Source organism: Trichechus manatus, unplaced genomic scaffold (genome assembly GCF_000243295.1).
Source record: "Trichechus manatus latirostris isolate Lorelei unplaced genomic scaffold, TriManLat1.0 scaffold00048, whole genome shotgun sequence".
NCBI lineage: Eukaryota > Metazoa > Chordata > Mammalia > Sirenia > Trichechidae > Trichechus > Trichechus manatus.
Window position 1 is genome coordinate 1262001 of NW_004443984.1, and position 9228 is coordinate 1271228.

The 9228-nt window shown below is 43.8% G+C and overlaps 1 protein-coding gene, 1 long non-coding RNA gene and 4 other non-coding genes across 7 annotated transcripts in view; 5 read left to right on the forward strand and 1 right to left on the reverse strand.

Moving 5' to 3' along the window:
- The first annotated feature begins 1744 nt into the window (after window positions 1-1744).
- On the forward strand, window positions 1745-4572 carry LOC111820721 (uncharacterized). 2 transcript variants are annotated; one of them, XR_002824235.1, is made up of 5 exons: window positions 1745-2171; window positions 2780-2867; window positions 3165-3241; window positions 3570-3624; window positions 4441-4572. It is a non-coding gene; the product is annotated as an uncharacterized LOC111820721 (long non-coding RNA). The 2 variants fall into 2 exon arrangements; XR_002824234.1 differs by having other exon boundaries at window positions 1745-2867.
- LOC111820734 (small nucleolar RNA SNORA16B/SNORA16A family) lies at window positions 2234-2368 on the forward strand. The gene has a single exon (XR_002824262.1). It is a non-coding gene; the product is annotated as a small nucleolar RNA SNORA16B/SNORA16A family (small nucleolar RNA).
- Window positions 2916-3046, forward strand: LOC111820735 (small nucleolar RNA SNORA44). Its single transcript, XR_002824263.1, has one exon. It is a non-coding gene; the product is annotated as a small nucleolar RNA SNORA44 (small nucleolar RNA).
- Window positions 3276-3394, forward strand: LOC111820736 (small nucleolar RNA SNORA61). Its single transcript, XR_002824264.1, has one exon. It is a non-coding gene; the product is annotated as a small nucleolar RNA SNORA61 (small nucleolar RNA).
- On the forward strand, window positions 4298-4371 carry LOC111820739 (small nucleolar RNA SNORD99). The gene has a single exon (XR_002824267.1). It is a non-coding gene; the product is annotated as a small nucleolar RNA SNORD99 (small nucleolar RNA).
- Window positions 4573-5723: 1151 nt separating the features above from the next.
- TRNAU1AP (tRNA selenocysteine 1 associated protein 1) overlaps window positions 5724-9228 on the reverse strand; it is a 27366-nt gene continuing 23861 nt past the window's right edge. Inside the window, exon 9 of the mRNA XM_004377030.2 lies at window positions 5724-6386. Within this exon, the coding sequence (XP_004377087.2) occupies window positions 6250-6386 (137 nt within the window). The 3' untranslated portion in view covers window positions 5724-6249. The remainder of the gene's footprint in view (window positions 6387-9228) is intronic.

Sequence of the window (9228 nt, forward strand, 5' to 3'; positions counted from 1 at the left end):
TTTCGAAGAATGGGAATTCCAGAGTACTTAATTGTGCTCATGAGGAACCTGTACATAGATTAAGAGGCAGTCGTTCAAACAGAAAAAGGGGATACTGCGTAGTTCCAAGTCGGGAAAGGTGTGTGTCAGGGTTGTATCCTTTCACCATACCTATTCACTCTGTATGCTGAGTAAATAATCCGCGTTGGACTAGATGAAGATCACGGCATTAGGATTGGAGGAAGACTCATTAACAACCTGTGATATGCAGATGACCTTGCTTGCTGAAAGTGAAGAGGACTTGAAGCACTTACTGATGAAGATCAATGATTACAGCCTTCAGTATGGATTACACCTCAACATAAAGATAACAAAAATTCTCACAACGGAACCAATAAGCAGCAACATGGTAAAGGGAGAAAAGACTGAAGTTGTCAGGGATTTCATTTTACTTGGATCCACAATCAACGCCCATGGAAGCAGCAGTCAAGAAATCAAAAGAGGCATTGCACTGGGCAAATCAGCTGCAAAAGATATCTTTAAAGTGTTAAAAAGCAAAGATGTCACCTTGAAGACTAAAGTGCACCTGACCCAAGCCATGGTGTTTTCAATCGCCTCATATACATGCGAAAGCTGGACAATGAATAAGAAAGAGAAGAAGAATTGACGCCTGTGAAATACGGTTTTGGTGAAGAATATTGAATATTCTGCCAGAAGCATGAACAAGTCTGTCTTGGAAGAAATACAGCCAGAGTGTTCTTTCGACGTGAGGATGGCCTACTTTGGACATATTATCAGAAGGGACCAGTCCCAGGGCGACATCATGCTTGGTAAAGTTGAGGGTGGGTGAACAAGAGGAAGACCCTCAACGGGATGGACTGACACAGTGGCTGCAACAATGGGCTCAAACATAACAATGATTGTGAGGATGGCGCAGGACCAGGCAGTGTTTTGTTCTGTTGTACATAGGATCGCTGCAAGTCGGAACCGACTCGACAGCACCTAACAACAACAATATCGCCTCCTCCTAAGAAGCCCTCCCAAAACCCCGTCTCCAAGGACATCTCACAGACGTCCTCCCCGAGACCGACTCAGTCGCTCTCCTGCGCTCCCTCTGGCAGTCTTATCCGAGCTCTTTCCCAGCTCAGAGGGTTAATCCCCGATTTTGAGTCTTCCGACACACTAGGCTCCGTGAGGCATGGCGGATCTGATTCATTTTTGAGTCTTGAGCCTTGCACAGGACGCCAGTACTCAGGGAGCGCCGAACAAAGACGGAAGCGTCTCTTCGGACCACTAAGAAACCTTTGACATTGTTTCCCCCCGGCCTCCAGAGTAGGGCGGGACGGTGACGTGTCGCCACGCGCGGGAAAGGCGAACGAACTACAACTCCCAGCGGCTCCGCGCGACGCGCTGGTCCAATTGTCCGGCGAGGAGGCGAGAGGCGGGCCCTATATAAGCCCTATTCCGGCGTCTTTTCGTTCTTTCTGCTGTCGCGGCGTCTTGTCTGTCTCTTCTTCCCAGAAAGTCGTCTTGCTGTGTATCCGCGCCCTTCTCCCGCTATTCCCGCGCCACGCCGCCACCACCCGGTTACGCGCCGAGGCTGCCTCTTGAGCGTGCGGGATGTTGAGCGTGACACACGGGCAGGGCCTGCGGGCTTGGCGGGACTTAGGCCGCATTCGCAGCTGCGGGGGCCGGAGCCCACGAGGCTGCGCCTTTCTCCCGCCTCGCCCTGTGCAGCCCTGCGCTCCCATCTGACCGGCGAGTAACGCGGGGAGGCGGCCGGGTACCCAGAAAGGGGTGGAGGGGCAGCATGGTGGTGGTCAGTGAGACCTGGAATGGAGTTACCGGGTGACTTTGGGCAAATGAGTTTTCTGACTGCACGACATGTGTTAACGAGGCTACTCGTTTTCGAATCCCCAGCTCTGCTACTTTGAACCTTGATAGATAACCGTCGGCAAGTAAGTTAATTAGGCTAATCTTAATCTGTAAAATGGTGATGATAAAATGGTCTAGTAAAGAGTATATGAAACAAAGCATGCAAAACACTTGCACAGCCCCTGCCTGGTACGTAATAATAACTTCATAAATGGAAACAGCGGTAATTAGGGCTACAGGACTACTGTCTCTTTGTTTTGTTTTTTGCCCAGAATGTTGTGGTAGATTAATTTCAGGAGGCAACACATAGGATTTAGGTGAGTCTAAGATGGCGGAACAGCGGTTTCGGCGTAGGGCTGTTCTGTGACCTAGATTGCCCCGTGGCCCTTATCGAAGCTGCAGCTGCTTCCACATAGCTGCTGTGGTCAAAAAGGAGCCCAGACTGACAGTTTTCCTTGACGGTCGCCGTTCAGTTTGCTGTAACCGATCTGCAACATTCCGGGAAAAGACATTCCTGCCATTTCTCAGATATGGTCAGAGAGCTTTATTAAAATTGGCATGTTTTCCCGATGCCAGCAGAAATGTTGATGAGGGCTTCCATATAAAGCTAGCAGAATGAGGTTTGTGAGAGGTACCTTGCTAAGACCAAGAGCCAGTGTCAAGGAGCAGTAGGCCGAACATCGGTATTTGAGGAAATCCAGTGGCATATGGGGTAGATCAGAGCAATGCTTTGGATCACTGGTCTGAAGCTTAAGGCAGCCAGACCGAAGATGAAGCACACAGAAGTAGTAAAAGGTCAAGTTAGAGAAGATTTGTGCATTGATAGCTGAAATGTATAATCATAGGTACTTAAAAGTACTGTTAATTGGCTCAAACCAAATGAAGGGAACACGAAGGTCATTCTGGACGATTGTTCTCATTCTAGACGTGCTGAATGAAGATTTCAGGATGATTGAAATTGATGGTCTTTCTGGTGAATGAGGACTGTGAGGAACAAGGAGCCACATGACCTGGTAGGTTTCCTGTGGATGCTAGTTTTGGAATCTCTTGGTGGGTTGAGACAGCATGTTCCCAAGGTCTGTGGCTGGTTGTAGCCACTGGATCTCCAACTGCATGCAAGAGCAACCTGGAGAGACTTTGACAGCTTAGGTCAGCATAATACCTGCAGCTGCCACTCGCCTTTCCTATAAACAATCTTAGGATCTGGGCCATAAGCTTCCACCTGAGTTCAGGTGTTTCCATCAGCTTCCATGTAGATGGGTGTCTACTAGGTTGACTTTGGTTTAGAGCTTTCACAATTTTTTCTGCAGGATGTCCTGTGTTTCCCTGGCTGTGTTAACAACTCTGAACGTACCAGCTTGTTGTTGGAGCTGTGCTTTAGAATCAGGTAAAGTAAAATGTTGAAGATGCAGAATGGCTTGACCCTCCAGTTCCCTTTCCCATCGGATCTGAACACTGGTCTGGGTGGTCGTAAAAGGAGGAAGAGTAACATTGAAACAGACCTCAGTGCTCGTAGCACATGGGCTAGTTTCAAACAAGATCAAATTCACTGGATTTGTTTCCGAATATCTGGGGATAATAAGCTTAAAGGAATGAGTAAATGAGTAAAGCTCTGAGCAGCTGGTGTAGCAGTAGGTGGACTATTTAACTGTATTTGGGGAGGGATCTAGTGTAAAGCTTTCTCGTCTCTTGATTAAAAAGTATTGTTTTTTTAGATCTTTGTTATTGGTAATGCTGTCTCCATCTGTGATTAAAGATCTACAGCGTTGGGTAAGTTGAACCTTTATCACAGTTTTTTTGGAGCTTCAGGTAGGGCTTCCTTGATGTGAACCTGTCCTCAAGCAGTACAGGAAATAGAATCACAAGGTTACAGGTCTCCCTTTCTCATAGATTACAGGTAGTCCTTGATTTATGATGTATTCTAGTTAGGGCAAACTGCGCTTAAATGACCCTCTGGTTTTGTACATCTTATCCTTGGTAATACATACTACATACGGTGTTGCAGTAAGTGATTTGCTGATGTTCGCATTCTCAGATGTTCAGTCTTAACGGTTTACGTTCAGATAACTGCCCTATAGCACACTATGGCAATAATACTTTAAAAAAAATAAAGTGTTCGACTTAAATGTCAGAACTAACTTAGAATGGAGTCGTTGGAATGGAACTACTCACAGGGGCCAGCTATATTTTCATTGTGGCTTGGTGTGTTGGATTTGTGGGTCTTAAAGCTGTAAACAGTCCTAAGTCTACCAGCAGCAACAGGTCTGGACCTTGAGCAAAGGGGGGGAACTGATTGCTGTGACTGCTGTAGTTGCTCCAGCTCATGTTGGATTGTCTGGGGTGACTGCAAACCATGGCATTCTATTCTTCCCCACCCCACCAAGGATGACAGATGGATTTAGATAGAAACCAGTAGTTCAGTTTAGCTGTTTTTTAAAGGCAGACTGGTCTGGGATGAAACCTAATCTGAGTGGACATCTATGGATGATAAGTGCGGATATGGGACTGAGACCAGCTCTTAGAAAATTGCTTGGGTGAGGTTTAGTCAGAGCAGTACTGACACACTGGCTTACACTTCCTTTTCAGGACTGAAGTGCTGCGGGAAGAAACATACACCCAGCTTATATGGAAACAGCTCTGCAAGCAGATAATCTTTTGTTTAGTGCTGTATCCCTGGTACCTGGCATAGGTGACAAATAAAAAACTACTGTATGGAAATGCATATCATTTTTCTTCCTGTTTCTCAAGTTGGTTATTCCCCGTCTAAATATTCCATAGAACAAAACTGAATAGTCTCAATCCCTTCATTAACAAGGTTGTCGTCTTGGAAATGGCAATTTGATCATCTCTATAACTACATTTATACCAGTCTCCATTCTTAATACTCAAAAGGTTTTAAAGGGTTCTCAAGGCCTAGACCAGGAGCTCCAGTGGCACAGTGGTTAAGCACTTGGCTGCTAACCAAAAGGTTGGTGGCTGTAACCCACCCAGCGGCTCCACTGGAGAAAGACCTGGTGATGTGCTTCCATAACAACCCTGGGGCAGTTTGCGCTCACTTAGGGTCACTATGAGTGGGGATCAACCCCACACCACCTAACATGGCCTAGACAGTAATCCCTGTGTCTCAAGCTGCATCTCACCACCATCAGTTGCACCCTCCCCCTAAATTTCTCTAGAGCTAGATGGAGGGGCCTGAGAATCTCTTCAGCAGGTGTCCTGCATACTCGATGTGACAAAATTGGGGTGGGATTTCTTGATTTATCAAGAAATCACATAAGTGGGTTGTGATAAAGGCATGAAGCTCTGGTGGGGTACACTGACCTTAGTAGAGTTACCTATTTTCTGTGCTATCATTTCCCTTGTGTAAGCCCTACAATTTAATGAAGGCCAAGCATTGTCACAAGTGGGGTTAGGGACTAAGCACTTTGATGGCCTCAAGGATGTCCTGAAGACCAGGTCCTGCAGATTTTGCTACCATCAAAATGTAGTTCCTGGCCCAGCTGGAATGTCATAACAACTCAAAATGATAATCCATTATTGGAGCAAGTTTGTTGGAAATGAGTGGTGGCGACCTCAAAAGTACCCTGCACTATAACATGCCCCATCCATTCTAACCCCTGCCCCCCTGTGCAAAAGAAAAACCAGTTGCCACTGACAACAACCCCAAGTGTGCAGAGTAGAACTGCTATGACTTTTTGGAAAGGATCACTGGTGGTGGTGAACTGCTAAACGAAAGGTAGCAGAGCAAAACTACCAGTGGTTCCGTGGGAGTAAAGACCGGGGGATCTGCTCCCCTAAAGATTACAGCCTGGAAACGCTACGGGGCAGTTCTATGCTCACAGAATCTCAAGTCAGAATCAACTCCATGGCACACAACCGCCTTTCAGAAGCAGGTTGCCAAGCCTTTCTTCTGAGGTACCTCTGGGTAGGTTCAAACCACCATCACCTTTTGGTTAACCACTGGGCCACCCTGGGACTCCACATTTTAACCCCATAATATGTTAATGATTAAGTGTCTCACCCTAAGAGTGAGAGGGGCCTCTGTAAACCAGTGTTCACTAAAATGTTTTTATCTAATCCACTTTTGGTTAATAATTCCAGGCTTCTCATGGCCAAGGGTATGGATGATCCTACTGTGTAAATGATTCTTGTTCAAAAAAACATGAGAGTTAAAGGATGCTCAGGGATGGAAAAGGACAATCTTCAACAGTTGGTCCCTTGGTTTTCAAACTGAAATTAGATGGGAAGCCAGCAGCATTGCAAGAATATTCATCCATAGGAAACATGGTTCATTATTAAAATTTTAAAAATATTTCCAAAAAGGTAAAAGTTCTTATAATTTTTTAAAAAGAAGTCTCTGATCTCCTTTACATAGTCCATTCTGGCTTGTCCTGGCTACATCATGGCAGGGATCTCTGAAGACACCGTGTCCAGAGGCTGCCAGTGACAGTCCATTAGTGCATCGTACAGCTCCTCACTCTGCTCCATGAACTCCTTGTTGGCCTCAGTCACATCCAGCTGCGGCATCGGGTCTGGAAGAGAAGCAGGGACAGGTTCAGGAGACTTCCCCACAAGATGTGGCAGGGAGGGCCGGGGGAAGAAGCATGGGTAGCCACATGAGACTTGGGATCAACTCCCAGCTCCTAAAGACGTCCTGTGTGTCCTTCAGGCAAGTTCCCTATCCTCTCTGTTAAGTTTCCTCATTTATCATAGGGCCAATACCACTGCCTTGCAGGGTTCCTGTGAGAATGACAATAGGATAATGGAACTAGAGACTGTACTATGTAGTTAGTACTCAAATGGTGGCTGTCCAGCTGCATTTATTAACAGCTACACATACGTCTCTAGCCACTGTGTGCCCGGGATTTTCGGTGTGGTTCTTATTTCAAGTTTGGGTTTGGAAAATCTGATCACAATTACTAAGTCAAAGCACCATTCCGAGAACTAACACTGTCTAAGGAAAAGAACTATGGTCAAATACGTGCTGAGAGCCGTGAGTCCTGTATTGAGCTAATCATTTCTTTCTTTCTTTTTTAAATTGTGAAAAGTGGTACTTGTTCTTTAGAAATCACAACAAAACACAGAATAGTATTTAAAAAATTGTAAAATATGGCATATTCTTAAATGCAATTATATAGCATTGAAAATGAACAGCAGGTGCATGCAACTTGGATGAATCTCATAAATACAATGCTGAGTGAGTGCTGAATGAAAGAATCAAGACACAAAGTACATACAGTGTGGTTCCAGTTAAACAACAAACCTTGCCACTGAGTCGATTCTGACTCATAGCGGCCTTATAGGACAGAGTAGAACTTCCCAGTTGGGTTCCCAAGGGGCGGCTGGTGGATTCTAACTGCCGACCTTTTGGTCAGCAGCTGATTTTTTTTTTTTTTTTATTGTGAAAGTGTACAGTTCAAGTTAGTCTCTCATACAAAAATTTATACATACACTGTTTTGTGACCCTACTTGCTCTCCCTATACTGTGACAACACACTTCTCCTTTCCACCCCAGATTTCCCATGTCCATTCAACCAGCTCCTGACCCTCTCTGCCTTCTCATCTCACCTCTGGACAAGAGAGCAGCTGATCTTTTTAACCACTGTGCCACCAGGGCTCTGATTCCAGTATGTAAAGTTGAAAAACAGGTAAAACAAAACCATACTGTTTAGAGATGCATAGCTAGTGATAAAACTATAAAGAGAAGGAAGAAAATGATTATTATAAAAATCAACACAAGGGTTTTCCTTAGTGGGAGGGGGGGTTTGTGACTGGTGGAGGGGATGATGGTTTCCAGGGGTCTGGTAACGTTCTACTTCTTGACCTGAATGAAGGTTTCATGGACAACTGCTTTGTAAATTACATACTGAACTGTATATTTATGTACTTTTCTGTATATACTTTGTATTTTACAATTTAAAAAAATCCTTAACCACTAGGATTTTTGTACTTTTCAATTTTGTGTTGCTTTAACATGAATACACACGAACACATCCATGTATTAAAACACATTTTAGAACTAGAGAAATTAAAGAAGACATGAATAAATGGAAAAACATCTCATATTCATGGATCAGAAGACTTAATATTATCAAGATGAAAATACTCTCAAAACTGATCTACAGAGTCAAATCAATCTCTATCAAAATCCCAGCTACATTTTTTTTGGGGGGAGCAGAAACTGACAAGCTGATCCTAAACTTTATATGGAAAGGCAAGGGATCCAGAATTGCCAAAACAATATTGAAAAAGAATAAAGTTGGAAGAGTCACACTTCCCCATTTCAACACTTACTACAAAGCTACAGTAATAAAGACTGTGGCACTAGCCTAAGGACAGATACATAGATGAATGGAACAGGACTGAGAGACCAGAAATAAATCCTTACATTTAGAGTAAATTTATTTTTTGTTTGTTCCTATATACTTTTTTCTTTGATCACTTAATAAATTCCTGGATAAATAATTGCTGAGTCAAAAAGCAATATATTTTGAAGATTCTAATGCAAGTAAATTGATTTTTGACAAGGATGCCAAGACAATTCTATGGAGAAAAAACAGTCTTTTAATAAATGGTGTAGGACAATGGGATAGCCACATGCAAAACAATAAAGTTGGATCTCTACCTCACACCATTTAAAAAAATTAACTCAAAATGGGTCAAAGATCAAAATATAAGAGCTAAAACTATAAAACATTACAAGACAGGCATAAACAGACAATGGTTTCTAGGATATGACACTAAGAGCACAAGCACCAGAAGAAAAAATAGATAAGGTAAATAGGACTTCACTAAAACTAAAAAACTTTTGTTCCAGGCAACGATAAAGAACAAGGATGAATCTCTGAAGCATCTCATAATATGGATGAAACTGGAGGACATTATGCTGAGTGAAATAAGTCAATCACAAAAGGACAAATATTGTATGAGACTTCTATTGTAAAAACTCATGAAAAAGTTTACACACAAAAAGTAACAATCTTTGTTGGTTACAAGGGATGGGAGGGTGCGGGGGGAAATACTAAATAGGCAATAGGTAGGTGGTTATCTTTGGTGAAGGGTGAGACAGTACACAATACAGGGGAAACCAGCACAACTTGTACAAGGAAAGGTCATGGAAGCTCCAAAGACACATCCAAACTCCCTGAGGGACTGAACTGCTGGGTTGGAGGGCTGTGGGGACCATGGTCTTGGGGAACATCTAGCTCAATTGGCATAACACACTTTATAAAGAAAATGTTTTACATTCTACCTTGGTGAGCAGCGTCTGGGGTCTTAAAGGCCTGTGAGCGGCCATCTAAGATACTCCACTGGTCTCATCCCTTCGGGAGCAAGGGAGAATGAAGAGAACAGGATACAAGGAAAAGATTAGTC